Source organism: Marmota flaviventris, chromosome 4 (assembly GCF_047511675.1).
Source record: "Marmota flaviventris isolate mMarFla1 chromosome 4, mMarFla1.hap1, whole genome shotgun sequence".
NCBI classification, from domain to species: Eukaryota; Metazoa; Chordata; class Mammalia; order Rodentia; family Sciuridae; genus Marmota; species Marmota flaviventris.
The window spans coordinates 30,028,470-30,045,717 of NC_092501.1; the positions used below are offsets into that span (position 1 = coordinate 30,028,470).

At 40.5% G+C, this 17,248-nt stretch overlaps 1 protein-coding gene and 1 long non-coding RNA gene across 4 annotated transcripts in view; one reads left to right on the forward strand and one right to left on the reverse strand.

Annotated features, from left to right (window-relative positions):
• Positions 1-17,248, forward strand: part of Mms19 (MMS19 homolog, cytosolic iron-sulfur assembly component) — a 28,480-nt gene that overhangs the window by 3,637 nt on the left and 7,595 nt on the right. For 2 of the 3 annotated variants that reach the window (XM_027930237.2, XM_027930238.2), the window contains exons 2-15: positions 6,578-6,626; positions 8,825-8,925; positions 9,727-9,812; positions 10,174-10,248; positions 10,661-10,730; positions 11,167-11,295; positions 11,386-11,447; positions 14,339-14,425; positions 14,826-14,900; positions 15,290-15,367; positions 15,930-16,068; positions 16,317-16,471; positions 16,742-16,820; positions 17,121-17,246. In XM_027930237.2, coding sequence (XP_027786038.1) covers positions 6,578-6,626; positions 8,825-8,925; positions 9,727-9,812; positions 10,174-10,248; positions 10,661-10,730; positions 11,167-11,295; positions 11,386-11,447; positions 14,339-14,425; positions 14,826-14,900; positions 15,290-15,367; positions 15,930-16,068; positions 16,317-16,471; positions 16,742-16,820; positions 17,121-17,246 — 1,311 coding nt within the window. Of the gene's footprint in view, positions 1-6,577; positions 6,627-8,824; positions 8,926-9,726; positions 9,813-10,173; positions 10,249-10,660; positions 10,731-11,166; positions 11,296-11,385; positions 11,448-14,338; positions 14,426-14,825; positions 14,901-15,289; positions 15,368-15,929; positions 16,069-16,316; positions 16,472-16,741; positions 16,821-17,120; positions 17,247-17,248 lie in introns of those variants that run through there. The other variant, XM_027930239.2, reaches the window with a different exon arrangement.
• Positions 11,545-15,987, reverse strand: LOC139705413 (uncharacterized). Its single transcript, XR_011707302.1, has 2 exons — positions 15,900-15,987; positions 11,545-14,472 (listed from the first exon to the last, which is right to left on the reverse strand). It is a non-coding gene; the product is annotated as an uncharacterized lncRNA (long non-coding RNA).

Genomic DNA, 17,248 nt, shown 5'->3' on the forward strand with positions numbered 1-17,248 from the left:
CACCATGTAAAAAATAAATAAATAAAGGTATTGTGTCCATCTACAACTAAAAAGAATATTTTAAAAAAATAGTACATAGTTTGGAGAAATGTCTGTGCATCAGCAGCAGAAAGGGCATTTGAGAACCTGATTGGAACCTAGTCCTGAGAGATTTTTCTCTCTCTGGCTCATATCAGTCCTCCTGCATCACCCCAGACCTACCCGCACTGCCTTGGGCTGCCACTACAGATTCTCAAGAGACTATAACTCCATCAGACAGAGATCCGATTGTGCCTTCTAGGTCAATGACCTCATAAATACTCCTTTGAGGAATCCTCTGTGTCCCACATGAATCAGTTCCCTGCTGAAGAAAGTAGGGAGCTAGGAAGTGCTAGTAAGTCCATCTGTGAAGAATAAATCTTGAACATATAGGGAAAACTTAGGCCTGCCTAGAAAAGGAAAAGAACTTTTATTTTTTTTTCCCCATAATACCAGGGAGTCTACCCTTAGGAAAATTAACTCTTTATTAGCTTCTTTCATCCCAGAAGTCCCGTGTATAATTAATAGTATTCCCAGGTATTTAGGTTATTTTCATGTGGGAGTACTTATAGTGGTAAAAGAATTAATCACTTAAAGTTAGTAATCTTTGTAAACCCAGGAATATTACTTTTTTTTTTTTTTTTTAAACCCAGTATCTGTTTCTATCACTATGGTGACACTGAAATAGTTAGGCTGTGATTGATGTGTTTTGTTCGTTTTGTGTTACTAGAGATTGATCCCAGGGGCCTTTTACCACTGACCTGAGGTACATCCCCACCTCCCCCGCCCCATACTTTTTAAAAAAATTTTTTTAGTTGTAGATGGACACAATATCTTTATTTATTTATTTTTATGTGGTGCTGAGGATTGAACCTAAGGCCTCACTCATTCGAGGCAAGTGCTCCACCACTGAGTTACAACCCCAGGCCTCCCCACCCCTCTCATTTAATTTTTTATTGGTTCTTTTTAGTTATACATGACAGTAGAATTCATTTTGACATAATCATGCAAGCATGAAATATATCTTGTTCTAATTCAGAACCCCAGTACCTCTCCTTCCCCTTTCCTGTCTCTACTCCTGCTCTCTTCCTTCCCTTTTTATTTTGAGACAGGATCTCCCTAAATTACCAAGCCTGACCTTGAACTTGAGATCCTCCTGCCTCACCTTCTGGAGTCTCTAGGATTATAGGCATGTGTCACCTTACCCAGCATTGATTATTTTAATGTCACTCTGCCCCACCAAACTGTGGGCTTCTTAAAAGCTCCCTGTCATTGGGCATGGTGTCACACACCTTTAACTCCAGCAACTTAGTGGCAGAGAAAGGATTGTAAATTAGCCACACCCTGTCTCAAAATTTAAAAAGGGCTGGGGATGTGGCTCAGTGGTAAAGCGCCTTTGGGTTCAATCCCCAGTACCAAAACCAACAAAAAAACCTCCACAAAACTCCCTGATATATTTCTTTTCTTTTTTTCTCTGGTACTGGGAATTGAACCTAGGGGCACTTTACTACTGAGCTACATCCCCATCCTTGTTGTTTTTTTTCATTTTGAAACAGGGTCTCACTGAATTGCCCAGGATAACCTCAGTTCTACTCTCTCAGGTATCTGGGATTATAGACATGTGCCACCACACTTTATTCTCTGCTGTATTTATATCTTTTTTTGGTGTCACCCAGGGGCACTTAACCACTGAGCCACATCCCCAGCCCGTTTTATTTTTTATTTTGAGATAGGATCTTACAGAGTTGCTTAGAGCCTTGCTAAGTTGCTGAGGCTGGTCTTGAACTTGTGATGCTCCTCCCTCAGCCTCCAGAGTCGCTTTACAGGTGTGCACCACTATGCCCAGTTGCACTTCAGCAATTTTAAATGAACAATTCAGTTGTTTTTTTTGTTTGTTTTTAATATTCACAGTGTTCCATAATCTAAAAATTCAGTAACATTCTCATCAACACCAAAAAGTAGAAGGCTTTTGGACAACAGTCACTATTCACTATATAGTCTGGTTATAGAGATGAAAAGAAGGTTTCATATATGAAAGACATTTCTGAGGTGAACTGAAATAGATGTTTAATTTAGTCTCCTCTGTGAAAATATCCCCAAAATACCAATTCTAGTTTTTTGCCAGCTTATTTCCCATTTTTCTTAATCTTTCTTACTGTGCTATGATAGCCTTATTATTTTTTCCTAATTGTGTACTATTTTTATACTCCTCCCCTTTTTAAATGTACTGCATAATTCAAGATGGGATCCTTATGAAAGTTTTGAAGACTAAAAGGCTCCACCAGGAGAGTTCACTCAAGTATTGGGATGCAAGGAATCATGTGCAAGTGAATGTTTCTTTGTAACAATAAGGTTTCACACTGATGTATGCTGAATGCTGAAGAAGTTATTTTTAATCAGAAAATTTGAGTGGGAGTTGACTTTAGGGGCATAATGAAACTTTCTTTGCTGATAGAAATATTATTATTATTTTAGTGGTGGGTTTTTTTTTTTTTTTTGGTAGTGGGGATTGAACCCAGGGTTGCTAACCACTGAGCCACATCCCAGCCCCTTTTTGTAATTTATTTAGAGACAAGATCGCACTGAGTTGCTTGGGGCCTCGCTAAGTTGAGGCTGGATTTGAACTTGCTATCCTCCTGCCTTGGCCTCCTAAACCACTGGGATGACAGGTGTGTGCTACCGTGCCTGGGGTAGAGTACTCTTTTATGGTTCAACCAAGACAGGTATTTCTCTTCATGAAAGTATTACACTTAAGGAATCAGACGTGGAACTCAACCATCAATTCCTTGGTTGGTTTGTCCTATGAGTCTGACTCCTGCCCCTTCCCCCAACCCTACAGCCTGCTCATTTTTTCCCTTGGCTCTTTCTCAGGAGCTAGGGCAGCAGCTGGGCCTTCCACATCCTGGCACAAGCAGGGCTAAGAGTGCCTGATGTCTACATTGGTGCCAGTCACGAGCTGTGAATCCTAACTAGAGCTCTCCTTTCCTCAGTCTGGTTGGACTTCTCCTTACTTTAGTGCCAGAGTAAGCCTCTGTCAAGCTCAGCTCACAGCTGTTACCCTGAGGCCAGAGACTTAAGGAGAATTGGAAGCTTAGGAGTTTGTTCTCAAGCCTCCCCCACCCCTACTTTTTCTCTTGTTAGCAAGAGGTAACTAGCTAAGGTCCTGCATTTAGAAGTAGGTGAGTTAGGAACCCAGAACAGGTTCCTGAAAGTAATTCCCTGCATATCTATCATACCATCATTAGCTAGAACTCCTCTTTGTAACTCTCTGTTAATCAAACCCTTATGAAAATAACCTTTTGCTCTTTGTTTCTCTGTAAACTAAAAAGCTTCTGTTAAGTCTTCCTGTTACTTTTGTACCCCTAAAATTGTTAAGTAATATATTTACCTGGTGCAACACTGAAAAAGTGCCAAAGCGCAATACAGCAAGAAGTGTCCCTCCAAGATGGAATGCAGAGTGTAACTAGTGTATAACATACCCTCACCTGAAGAGGGCAGGGAAAAAGAGCTGACCTAGGTGACTTTGGAAAACAGTATTTTATTTTATTTTTTAACACCAAGATCAAAATTGTATATAAACTACTGTGTTTGATTGATAATTCTAAATATAATTTATAGCCTATACCAGGAATGAACAAATTGTAAACAATAGATAATGGGAATCAGCTTTCTCACTGTCAGAGAAAGAAATTATAAGTAAGCAAAGGGGGAAGGCTAGGATGAAACCGATAGTCCTGGATTAGAGTTGGAGACTTTAATATGATCTTCAGATTAGCTTAATATATATGCACACATAGAGAAATAGTGATAAAAAAATTGTGTAATGTAGGTTAGGATGCATACATATATTTCCCAGCTTTCTGTGCTCAGCAGGCTTAGAAATAGTGTCATCTTAATAACAATGAGCACATCCGTGCTCAGATCTTGGTTTCTAAATGCCATTTTCAAAACAACAAACAGGGCTTCTTGAAGAAAAGGCTGATTCTGGGGTAGAGCAGGGAAATTACAAGATGAACCTGTACTATTTTGTAGGGCTAGAAAGTAAAAAAAAAAAAAGTGCTCAAGAAATTTCTTAAAAAGGGAGGGGGGCCTATCAAAGGAACACAGGAGCCAACCTTAAGTTCAATGGCCAAATATGGAACAACTTGAGCTACAATATAAGTAACCTTTTATTTATTGGGCATTAATAAATTGGATTGTATTTATTGAATTGTTACCCAAAATATAAAAGTCTATGTGAATCTATACTGATATAATAAATAGCTGAATTCTTTTTACATTTTATGTTATTTTGGTACTTGCAATTGAATCCACTGAGCCATATCCTCAGTCCTTTTTATATTTTATTTTGAGACAGAGTCTCACTAATTTGCTGAGGCTGGCTTTGAACTTGAGATCCTCCTGCCTCAGCCTCCCAAATTGCTAGGATTACAGGTATGTGTCACTGCACCTGGCCTGAATTTTTTTTAGAAGAATTTAAAATAATACAGGTAGATACTCCTCTCTCCAGGAGCTTATTCTTTCTGTCGTCCTTGAGTGGGGCTAGACTTAAAGACTCTCTTGTAAAGAAAAGAGTATCAGAAAGGAAAATAATAGCTACATAGTACAGAGACCTGGTGGTTGTACCTTGACTGAGTGATCAAAGCCTCACCAGTGGTAGAGAATCCATGTGGGTAACTTGTACCCTTGATGTGACCTGAAGAAAAGAGTACTTCATCTCTTTGAAATTCTTCTTGAAAATCCCAGTTTAGACATGAGGAAAGCATCAAACAAATCCAGGTTGAGGGACATTCTTCTATAAAGTACTTCTTTTAAACTATTAAGGTCATGAAAAACGAGGAAAGGTAAGAAAATTTCACAGAGTAGAAGGCAGTAGGGACTCAGGATGGCTAATGGCAATGTAGTATCCTTCACTGGAAAAATGGCATTAGTAGGAAAAATGGCATTAGTAGGAAAATCTGGTGAAATTTGAATAAAGCCTGGAGTTTAGTTAAAGGCATGTGTGTGCCAGTACTAATCTCTTAGGTTTTTGTCTTTCTGGTCCTGGGGATTTAGTCCAGGGGCGTTTTATCACTGAGCTATGTCCCTAGCTCTCTTTATTTTGGGACAGGGTCGCACAAGTTGCTTGGAGCTGCACTGTGCCATTGAGGCTAGCCTTGAACTTGTTATCTTCCTGCCTTAACCTCTCAAGTCGCTGGGACTACAGGCATGTGCTGTCATACCGGGCAGTCTCTTAATTTTAACCAATGTATATGGTTTGAGAAATGTAGCATATAAGATTTTAACATTAGGGGAAATTGGGTAAGGGTTATATAGCAACTTTTCTGTAAATCTAAAATTATTCCAAAATAAAATGTTTCAGTGAAAAGTCTACTGCTGTTACTGAGTACAATGGTATCCACCTGTAATCCCAGCAATTTAGGAGGCTGAGGTGGGAGGGTCACAAGTTTGAGGTCACCCTCAGCAACTTTGCAAGATTCTATCTCAAAAAGTAGAAAAGACTGGGCATGTTGCTTAGCAGTAAAGCACCTCTGGGTTTAATCCCCAGTACCAAATTTAAAAAACAAAACAAAACAAAAGTCTACTTCTCAATCCCTGGCTATTCATTGTCTTTCTGAGATAATATTATTCTTTCCTGCTATGTCTTTCAGACATGTAAATAAATGTAAATGAGAACATCCCCTCTCCCTCTCAAAACAATGATCTGTACATATTCTATGCACTATTTTTTACCCCGTGCTGCATTCATGTATTTATTTCGCAGTAGTGGGGATCCAACCCAGGGCTTTGTACATGCTAATCAAGAGCTCTGCCACTGACTGAGCTACATCCCCAGCCCTTCTTATTTTTATTTCTCACTAAGTTGTCCAGTTTGCCTGGAACTTGTGATCCTCCTGCCTCAGCCTTCTGAGTAACTGGAATTTCAAATGTGCACCACCTTGCCCAGCTATTATTCTGCTTTTAGATGTTCCATTATTAGTGTGTATAGAGCTGCTTCGGTGTTGTTTCAAATCTTGGCTATTATGAATAATGCTTCAGTGAACTTGGGAGTGCAAACATCTCTTCAGATGTAGATTTCATTTCCTTTGTATATATTCCCAGATTTTTTTTTCTAAGTTTATAAATAGGTATGTGTTCATTTATTCTCTCTCTCTCTCTCTCTCTCACACACACACACATATACAAATAGGATTTCCCCCTACTATGTCTACAGTCTCTTATATAAATATGGGATGGTTTTTAATTTCATAATACTAACTTTGTACCCAGCTATCTTAACAAATTATTTTATTTTTTATTTCTCTTGGGTTTATTATAAATAATTTCCAAATGATTTACTTTCTCTTTAGTTTTTATACTGAAAGCTGCATATCTGAAGTGTTACTGTAACACTTCTTATCTAGGAAGGGGTTCTTGGCAAGTGCAGTGGGCCCCATGGTATCACACCTAGGGTAGGCAGGAAGCACTGGTATTTAGAGCGATGGAACCCTGTAATAGGGGTTTTATTTTTGTTTTTTCTTAATTTCTTTTTCATAATTTCTTTGTCTGTTTCCTCTAGATGTGAAATCTGGCAGCTACACAGTGTTACAAGTGGTGGAAGCCCTTGGGTAAGAGTCTTTGTTCTAGAATGCTCTTCTAGCCCTGCCTATGAACTCTGAGAAAATTATTTTTATGCATTGCTGCTTTCCTGGAGCCCGAATTTCCTCCATATCCAAAAACCCCTTTCTATCAGTATTTCAGACTAAGCTTACATCTTTGAATTGTTCTGAAAAGATACCATGTCTGACTAAAGCTTAAGGTAGTGTTAGGAAGCACACAACTTGTAGGTACACAGCTCCACAAGTTGGGCCTGGTGGTTGGTTGAAGGCCATCCACTGTTGTTTAATTAGAGCAAGAATACCTTTTGTATTTCTTTAGGCTCACCCAGCCTCTATAGGATCTAGATGACCTGAAGCAGACAAGCTGTGGACTGTGTCTAGAAAGTGGCCAGGAGGCAGACCTCACACCAGATCACCACTGAGGGAAAAGGCTTAGGGAAACAGCTAAAAGCAGTGTTTTTAAAATCTGGGGTTCCATCCTCCCTAGAAAATAATTTGTTTATAGTCTAATGCCTGCCTTCTTCATATTTTATAATTGGGGGACCATTTAAATTGATTACCTTTATTAGCAAGGGTTGTTAACTGTCACAGCCAGCATGTCTTCTGAAGCAAGAGGGAAAACTAGAAAATGAGGGAAATTTAAAAACCTAAATCACCTATTCAGCATTTCTCCCACATAACACATCATTTCTGTATAACTTTTGATATACATTCTTGTGGCCTTGGTTCATTTTTGTTAAATATTAGTTTTATTGTAATATAATTCACATATAAAATTCACCTTTTGTTATTGTTATTGTTTTGTTATTGGGGATTAAACCCAGGGATGGTTTAATCTAAACCATTAAACTACATTCCCAGCCTTTTTCACTTTTTGTCTTGCTAAATTGCTGAGGTTGGCCTCCAACTGTGATCCTCCTGCCTCAGCTTTGTGAGTTGCTGGGATTGCTGGCATGCACCACCACATCCAGCATAATTCTCCATTTTGAAGTGTCTATCCCATGGCTTTTAATATATTCATTGATTTATGCAGATTTTAGGGCATCTTCATTACTCCAAAAAGAAACTTATGCTCATTAGCATTCATTACTTCTTCCTCCTTCTTCTCAGCCCTTGCAATCTCTAGGAATATGCCTATTTTAGAAATTTAATTTTCACATGGAATTATATAATATGTGACCTTAGTGGCTGACTTCTTCCACAAAGCATATTTTCAAGGTTCATCCATGTTAGATATTATGTAGCAGTATACATTTCTTGGCTTGATGAATAATACTACATTGTATAGGTTCTTAAGTTGATGGGTATCTGGGTTTTCAGTTTTTGGATATTCTGCATAACGATGCTATGAGTATTTGTGTGCCTTGGTTCATTTATAAGCGCTGGGAGTGCATAATTTTCTACTTCCTGAGAAGTTTTCCTATAAGTTCCTATCCTACAGATCCTGTCAGAAGGGATCTTATTTTTGCTCCATTACTCCTTATTATATGCCTTTATCCTTGAGGTTTACTGTAACTATTGTCACTTGCTCCTTACCAAGAATTTATTTCCTGCTTGTTTTGTGTCTAGTATGTTTATTTGTAATCTCTGTAGAACTATTTTGAAGGTAAATCACCTTGTTGCTTCAGGGCAGCTTCTCCCATATCAGTAGTTTTACATAGTTAAACCTTTATTCTGGCCATCTTTGTAACCTTTCAGTGATAAGGTTTGGGGATTTTGTGTTGGGGTTTTTTTGTGTGAGTTGTTTTCACCTAGGACTTTGGTATGGTGTAGTGGTTCTCAGCATTTTTTCCTTAGCAGTAATTTATAAAAATATACCTTTTCTCCTGTTTTGCTAGAAGCTGCAGCTGCCAGTTATCTCTCAAGTCTTGTGGGTAGCTGCTAAGTTCTGTTTCAGGAGTATCAATGTCACAGTCATATTACTGGGGAGAAGAGAATAAGCACAATTCTTATTAGGTGTCAAGATGGGAGTGCCTGGAAACAGTAACTTCTGTTGGCTGTGGTGTCACATGTGCCTCTAATAATGCCAGATCCATCTGGGGATCAGTTCTTCAGGCTTCAGTTCTTAACTGAGCACCTTTCTAGAATGTTTTTACTCTTTTACGCTTCTATGTCCAGAGGCTGAGTGTGACCAATTGTAGAGTGTTTATTACTTCAAAGGTTTGAACAGGTTAATAATAGACTGTCTCTATCCCATTTTCTTCCAGGTCCTCTCTAGAGAGTCCAGAACCCCGAACTCGGGCACGAGGGATCCAACTTTTGTCACAGGTGCTACTCCAGTGTTACTCCTTGCTCCTGGAAAAGGAAGGTACTGGCATCACTAGTAGGAATATCTTCCCAGATTGCTGAACCAAGGCATCCCATGTTCAAATTAACTTTATAGGAGGGAGAGTGTAACATATCTATAAACTACTAATTCAGGGTCTTCATTCCTCACTGGTATGTGTGGTTGAGATGGTAAAAGCTGAACCATGAGACCCATGGGTTTCAACTATAGCTTTAGATAATTTTTTCACTGTATCTTCCCCAGTCTATAAAATGGACAAAGTAATGTTTCCAGTACTGTATCTTAGCTGGAGAAGAAAAGTAAATTTTGTCAGAACACAGCCACAACCATTTATTTACCTATTATCTACACTGTTTTTAGGTTACAGTGGTAGATTTGAATAATAGCAATAGATACCATGTCCTATAAGCCTATAATACTACCTGGCCCTTTAAGAAGAAAAGTTTGCAGCCCCTGGGTTTCATCCCCAGCATCAAAAAAATAAGAACACAACAACTTTTAGGGACATGGGGTATAATTCAGTGGTGGAACATGTGAGGCCCTGGATTCAGTCCCCAGCACTGGAAGAAAGAAGAAAATCTGCAGACCCCAATTCTGTAGAGAGGCAGTTCTGGAACTGAGAGTGGATTTCACTGTGGATCTATGTGAGAATAGATAATATTTTCTTTCACCCTGAGATATATCCATGCCTTCCATATTTTGTAGTGAAATATTTTGTAGTGAAACCCAGACTGGGACAGCCTTAGAGACTGAGGGAAGGAGCAAAACTGGTGGGCCTCCCTTACGCCTGCATGAACTAATGGCTGAATCTGGTTTGTGCAGTGGTACACCTGATCCTGTTCTATGAGAACCGGCTGAAGGACCATCATCTTGTGATCCCATCTGTCCTGCAGGGTTTGAGGGCACTTGTGAGTTCTCCTTTTCATTACCTATCTGTATTCACGGGAGCCCTGTCCAGTTCTTTCCTTGCTCTTTGAGGGTAAGGCTTTATGTGCTAAAAGGACAGAGACCCAAATGTGGGACTAGATTAGTGTTAGCCAGCCCTACTTATGTTTCTACTCCAAGGAGTAAAAGTAACCTTTGGGGGACTGGAATTCAGCTGAATCGGAAGAGAGCTACCAGCTAGATGTAGAAAGTTCCTGTTAGTGTTTCCTCCTAAACCAGGGTGTTCTGATTCCCACCAGAGCTAACTAGGCCTCTTTTAGGTTGTGTCTTGGAAAGTATATTCTAATTCCATCAGTGTTCACATATCTTCCCTTCTCTCCCCAGAGCCTATGTGTGGCCCTGCCCCCAGGGCTGGCTGTGTCTGTGCTTAAAGCCATCTTCCAGGAAGTACATGTACAGGTGAGTAATAACTGTCCCAGTGGTATTCTTCTCATCCCCTACCCCTTGATGTAACTAGAATGAGATGGTAAAACATATTGCTTTCTAAATTCTAAATTCTTTCATGTCTTATGACCATATTTATATTGGTATACTTTCTTATTAGATAAGGAGAGGGAGGGATGCATGCCATTATGTCTGACCTATGTCCTCTTAGCCTAAAGAAAGTAAGGCATAAAGAAAGACAGGCTTGGGCTTTGACATCACTGCCATGCTGGTCAGTAGCCATACCCTTTCTCTACAGTTCCTCTTAGGTTGATCTTATGCTGGTATAAAGAGTTATCCATTTAGAGATTATAAAATAGGAAGTAGTTGTATCAGCTGAGGTATATTTTAGCCTCTTTTTTGATTTCCTTTCTCCCCTACCCTCAAGTCCCTGCTCCAGGTAGACCGACATACAGTCTACAGTATCATCACCAATTTCATGCGAACTCGGGAAGAAGGTAAGAGGCTGGACTCACGAGAAAACCTGAAAGTGAGCACACACTACTTTTTTTTCCCCATTAGTAGGATGCATTTTAGCCTGGGGGTTATATAGATAAGAGCCAGTACTCAGAATGATGAAGAGTGACTGGGGGTCCATTCTCCCCTTCTGCAATATATAAAGTTTTTTACATTTTTATCCTAAAATTATATATATATATATATATATATATATATATATATATATTTTTTTTTTTTTTTTTAAATTGTGTGTGTGTGTGTGTGTGTGTTTGTATTCATCCCTTTATTGAGTACTTTGTCTTGAGATAGGAAGACAATAATGGTCTGTTCTGAGAGAGGAGCAAGTGATAACAGAAGGAGAACACAGGCCTCCTAGGAGAAAGTCTGAACTTTCTATCCCATGGGACAGTAGTGACCTTGTTCTCTCCTTCCCAGAGCTAAAAGGCCTAGGAGCTGACTTCACATTTGGCTTCATCCAGGTGATGGATGGGGAAAAGGATCCTCGTAATCTTCTGGTAGCATTCCGCATTGTCCATGATCTCATCTCCAGGGACTATAGCCTGGGTATGTCTTAGTGGCCATGAATTAGCTGATTCGGGCTTCTTGGGTGAATGAAACCTATAATTCAACCTCATTCTTTCTCTGTTGTCACAGGACCCTTTGTGGAGGAGTTATTTGAAGTCACATCCTGTTATTTCCCTATTGATTTTACTCCTGTAAGAAGCACCTTTGTTTATTCATTTAAATATTTTGTTGAGTACCTGCTATGTACAGGCACTGTTCTAGGCACAGAGGGCACATGTGAACAAAACAGACATTTCCTGGATTTATGTTTAGAAATCCTCATTAATTTACATTTTAATTCACTGGGAAATGGAGAAGCATTTGACATTTAAGGAAGAATTCAGATCAGCAAGTATTTGAGGGTACTCCTTAAGTTCCTTGACAATATACTTGGTGCTGAGGGGTACAGGATTGTGAAACATAGTCCATGCCCTTGAAAGCTGAAACATTTAAGTAACAATATGAGATTAGGTACCAAAATGAGTGATACTATAGTTTTCTGAGAAGACAGAGTTCAGTGTGAGCTCAAGTAGGCAGGCACTGACCTCATAGATAAGATAGGATTTCAGTTTGTTTCTAAGGAATGCATGGGATATGATTCTGGAATTGGAAAGGGCATCTCAGGAGATAACAACAAATTGGCAGAACAAGAAAGGAACAATCAAGCACAGTATGTATAGGAGATATTTGTTGTGACCCTCTCAGGCCTTCCTCCCACTTTGCATTTGATTTCTTTTTTACTTCAAAATACACAGGATCTAATTACTGTGTAGGCATGCGTGGGTATGTGTACTACAAACATTAGTACTATGTGAGAAATGAAGAGTTCTATTGCAGCACAGCAAGCAACATTTGAGTATTGATTGTTATTGCCTTCAGAGTGCACAGTCAACCAGGCTCAATGCTATGCTGCACTGCACATATAATCCCAGTGACTTGGTGGGAGGCCAAGACAGGAGGATAATGAGTTTGAGGCCAGTCTTGGCAAGACCCTGTCCTCCGACACCCCCCCAAAAAATAAACAAGGCTGGGGGTGTAGCTCAGTGGTAGAGCACTCCTGGGTTAAATCCCCAGTGCCATAAAAAATAAATATAATTGAAGTGCTGCAGCCATTTTTGCTATAGGGAATTACCAACTTATTTCATTTGGCATTGTTTCTTGGGATCACTTCTGCCCTGAAATTATTTTCATATCTTCCATAATCAGTGACCTTTCTACCTCAGAACAACTTTATGCCTTTGAAATCTTGAAAGATCCTGCTTTGGCTACCAGGTTTGTTTTTTTTTTTTAATTCCCCTGATAGTGGGCCTAGCATATGCTAAGCAAGTGCTCTACCACTGAACTACATCCCTAGTCCTTTTTTTCATTTTATTCTGGAGGCAAGTTCTTGGGAGTTTTTACATGTTTCTAAGTGAGGGTTATAAGTGTACTTATTAAGTGTGAGCTTCATCATAGATTGGCTTACCTGGAAAGTTGAAGAACTCCACAAATATTATTTTTCTTGGGCTAGTCCAGTACTTCTCAAAAAAGACCTTAGGTCTGCCTATCAGGATAGGTCTGATTACAAGCAGAGGGAGCTGAGAATACCAGCACTTAGTACCTATCACTTAGACCCCCATCTCTTGGTGCAGCACTGAGGCTCACCACTATACCTGCAGCTCTAAGATTTAAGACCCCTGTTCCAGAAAATTAAACCTCAGATTCTGCTACCTTTAATGAGGAGCTAGAAGTCAGTCTAGAAAGTCAGGCTGCTTCTCTAGCCCCACTCCCAACTCCAGAGGTTCCTGGAACTGCAGTCCCAAAGCCTTTTGAGGACTGTGCAGTGTATGTATGGGTAGTGATTTAGCTTGCCCAAAGTCTACCTGGGATTCTGTTGTCTTATGTCTGTTAAGTCATTTTCTTCATATCTATTTGCTTTTCAGCTTCTAAAATTTTATTGCTGATGGCTTTTCCCTTGTTATCTGCAACCTTTAGCCTTAGGTCCTCAAAAAAAGAAGATCCCTTTTATTGTATTTTTTGTGTAGTTTTCAAAGGAGAAATGAAAATCTGATTCAGTGTTTTCAGATCTGCCATCTTGACACAGAAACTATATATGCTTATGTTGTCAGAGTTACAAGTTTTTATATGGGTGAAGAAACAGAAATGTCTGTCAAATGATTGTTATTTATATAAACTGTGTCTGAACCACACAATGAAATAGTATCCACCACTAAAACATGTTATGTAAGAATAATACCATTTTAAATGTTCTTATTAATATATTAACAGAGGAAATAGATTATAGACTGTATATACAGAGCAGTCACATTTTTTTGTTCTGTTTCTTTTTTTTCCCAGTACTGTGGATAAAACCCAGGGCCTCAGCTAGGCAAGTGTCCTACCACTGAGCTATATTCCCAGCCCCCACCCACCTTTTAAGTTTAAATAATGGAAACTTACACTCTCACAGTTCTAGAGGCCAGATGACCAAAATCAAGGTGTTGGCACCTGCGGGAAGAATCCTTCCTTGCCTCTCCCCCAGCAACTGGTGATATAGTCAGTCCTTGGTATTCCTTGGCTTGTCCAGCCCCTTTTTTTAAATTTTGAGGTAGAATCTCACTAAGGTGCCCAGGCCAGCCTCAAACTTGGAATCCTCCTGCCTCAGCCTCCCAGATAGCTGAGATTAAAGGCATGTGCCACCATCCTTGGCTAGCAATCACATTTATTTATAGAGAACCAGTGTGTACTAACACATTGTAATATTAATATAGGTGCAGAGAAGAAACCAATTCCCAGAAAGCTATGGGTGCTTATCTATGAGTGGTAAAATGATAGATCAGATAGAAAATGTGTGACCAGATCAAAAATAAATGCCTAAAAGACAAAAAACTCCAAGGAACACATAAGAGCAAGCATATTTTCTTGCTGAGGCCTCATATATTCTTATTCTGCTAGACTAGACCTGTGACCACATCACCTGTTGTGCAGGTTTGCCAGATTCAAGCCTTTGTGTCCAAAGGTGGTCTGAAAAATTATACAAACTCATGGCCTTTCTCCTTTCCAGCCACCTAATGATCCCCATGGTATCCAAAGAGAAGATCTCATCCTCAGTCTTCGAGCTGTGCTGGCTTCTACACCACGATTTGCAGAGGTAGGTCTTAGCCAGGATTTGGGTACATAGTGTCTGCCAAAAGAAGTCTGAAGAAAGAATAGTGAAACATGGAGAAAAAGAAAGATTTTAGGGTATGGCATCCTGCAGATGTCTTGTATGGCAAGTATCTTCAGACTTTCAATATAAAAAACTTAACCATCTCATCCCTTAGAATAGTAATTCCATCTCTAGATGGTGCTCTTTTTTGAAATCCTCCAGCTCTGCCAACTTGCCCATTTTTCAGGTAACTGGGAATATGGCCTGCTTAGCAGGAAGGTTAGCTTACAATCATTACTCCTAACTTGAGTATAGCTCCTTGATGTCCCTTGAGACTGGTGGCAGTAAGGACATAGTTGAACTTGAGACACTACCTATTTCAGCTTTAAGTTCTCTCCTACAGTTCCTACTCCCCCTGCTGATTGAGAAGGTGGATTCTGAAATTCTGAGTGCCAAGCTGGATTCTCTGCAGACTCTGGTGAGTGACTTTTCTCCTTACAGGATCCAGCTCCCTTTAGACCAAATAGGGGTACTAAAAGATAAAGAGATTCTTGGACAACCAGAGAACAGTTCATAGGCCTCAAAAGTTGTATACACAGGGTTTGGGCCTATGTGATCACTTAAAGCCCTCAGATACATATTGTCTTGTCCTGTAGTAATTGAGTGGTAAGGAAAATCTCACCAGGGCTTCCTCTTTATGCTTCTTTTTCATAAGTCAGGTTGAGCTCCTCTTTTTCTGGGTCCTGGGTAGGACTATTACAACATTCTGCTGGGGACCAGACTCGTTTATGTGCCATTGTGCCAAGGTGCCTGTATCTCAGGACATCTGAATGTGTAGGTAGCTGATGCCTGCTATTTCCTTGGTAGAATGCTTGCTGTGCTGTATATGGACAGAAAGAACTGAAGGACTTCCTCCCCAGCCTTTGGGCTTCTATCCGTAGAGAGGTGAGTGCTACTTATTTAGCTAAATTCACTATTATTAATTCCAGCTGTCGGGCATGAAGGGAAATAATCCCCACTGTCCTTTTTTCCTATTGTCCCCAGGATCAGGGTACTAGTCCTGGTTACTCAGCAGGCAAGCAAGGTCTAGTCTCTAGTCTAGTTGAGTAACAAGGGAGAGAATTCCTATGCATGAGCCAGTTGCATGATGAGGGCACATGATCACCTTTTCACTATGTCCACTTCCTGTCCTCTAATGTCAAAGAGTATGGGTTGTGGGGTGGATATCATACTGAATAGTGAGGGAAAGAAAGAGACTTTAGATGGTGGATCCCCATAGCCACTACACAGAATTGGCATTCTGTTTCTTAAAAAGTATGCGTAATAATCCTATTGGGACTAAGGAATTGGTGAGGATAATCAATGAAGACACCATTGAAGTGTTCCATTTCCATTGCTGTGCCCTTAAAGTTCTCAATACTGTGCCCCCAAAGAAATATACAGGGGATGGGTGGGGTCTCATCTGGTGCAGGCTCACCTCAGTAGCCATGGGATCCCTTCCTGACAGGTGTTCCAGACGGCAAGTGAGCGGGTGGAGACAGAGGGCCTGGCAGCCCTCCTCTCCCTGACGACGTGTTTGTCTTGCTCTGTGCTGAGGGCTGATGCTGAGGACCTCCTCGACTCCTTCCTTAGCAACATTCTACAGGGTAATGAGACCATGACAGCCAGAAAGGGGAGTGAGCATAATAGAGATGACATTTCTCAAGGGCCAATGACCCTTCATGTGCATCCCCCAATGTTCAGTGATTTGGGGCTGCAGCCCTAATTTGAATTAAAGACAGTTTGGTAACTGCTAGCAAACTGTTCTAGGTCTCACTTTCCAACCTCCATGGACTTTAGGGGCAGGAGGCAACATTTGGCCTACTCCCCAGGTCTGTGATTGCTGCCTCTCTAGACTGCAGGCACCATCTGTGTGAACCAGATATGAAACTGGTGTGGCCTAGTGCCAAGCTGTTGCAGGCAGCCGCAGGTGCATCTGCTCGGGCCTGTGACCACATCACCAGCAGCGTGCTGCCTCTACTGTTGGATCAGTTCCACAAGCACAGTCAGGTAAGGGGGTACAGTCTTGCGGGAGGGAGATGATTGGACCAACATGCCAAGATCCCTTTCTCAGAGACTCTGAGAGAGAGAGACACCAAAACATTAGCTTAGGCCCAGAGGGATCTGGGGTTTTGCTCCCATTAGCCGCTGTTCATTCCCTTATTCACTCTTCACTGACTTAAGTCTTACATAAAAGGATAATTTCCCCTTTTTCCAGAGTAGCAGGATTGAAATCCTTTAAAATATTTTTTGACTCTAGTACTCTTTAATACATTGCAGAGCAACCAGCGACGGACAATCCTTGAAATGATCCTGGGTTTCTTGAAGCTGCAGCAGAAATGGAGCTATGAGGACAAAGGTGAGGTCACCTTCCAGTTGAGGTATCTTGAGGGCTGATGAAATCTGCAGCCTATAAAGGATAGCAGGGCAGATTGCTATACAGAGACAGTCTAGAATAGCAGTCCTGTTCTAAGGCTGTAGCACAAGAGAACACTGAATGGATGAGACCTATTTATCTTTCCAGTGCATTCCTGGATGCCTAAAAGATTAAGCCCTTAAAATCTGTTCTGAGTTGTCTTTTCAGAGTATGAGTACATAGTGCTGAGTCAGTGATATGGAATTAGGGTTTCCTTCTAACCTGGCCTCTGTCTCTCCCTAGATGAAAGGCCTCTGAGTGGCTTCAAGGACCAGCTTTGCTCACTGGTATTCATGGCCTTAACAGACCCCAGCATTCAGCTTCAACTTGTTGGCATCCGTACACTCACAGTCTTGGGTGCCCAGCCAGGT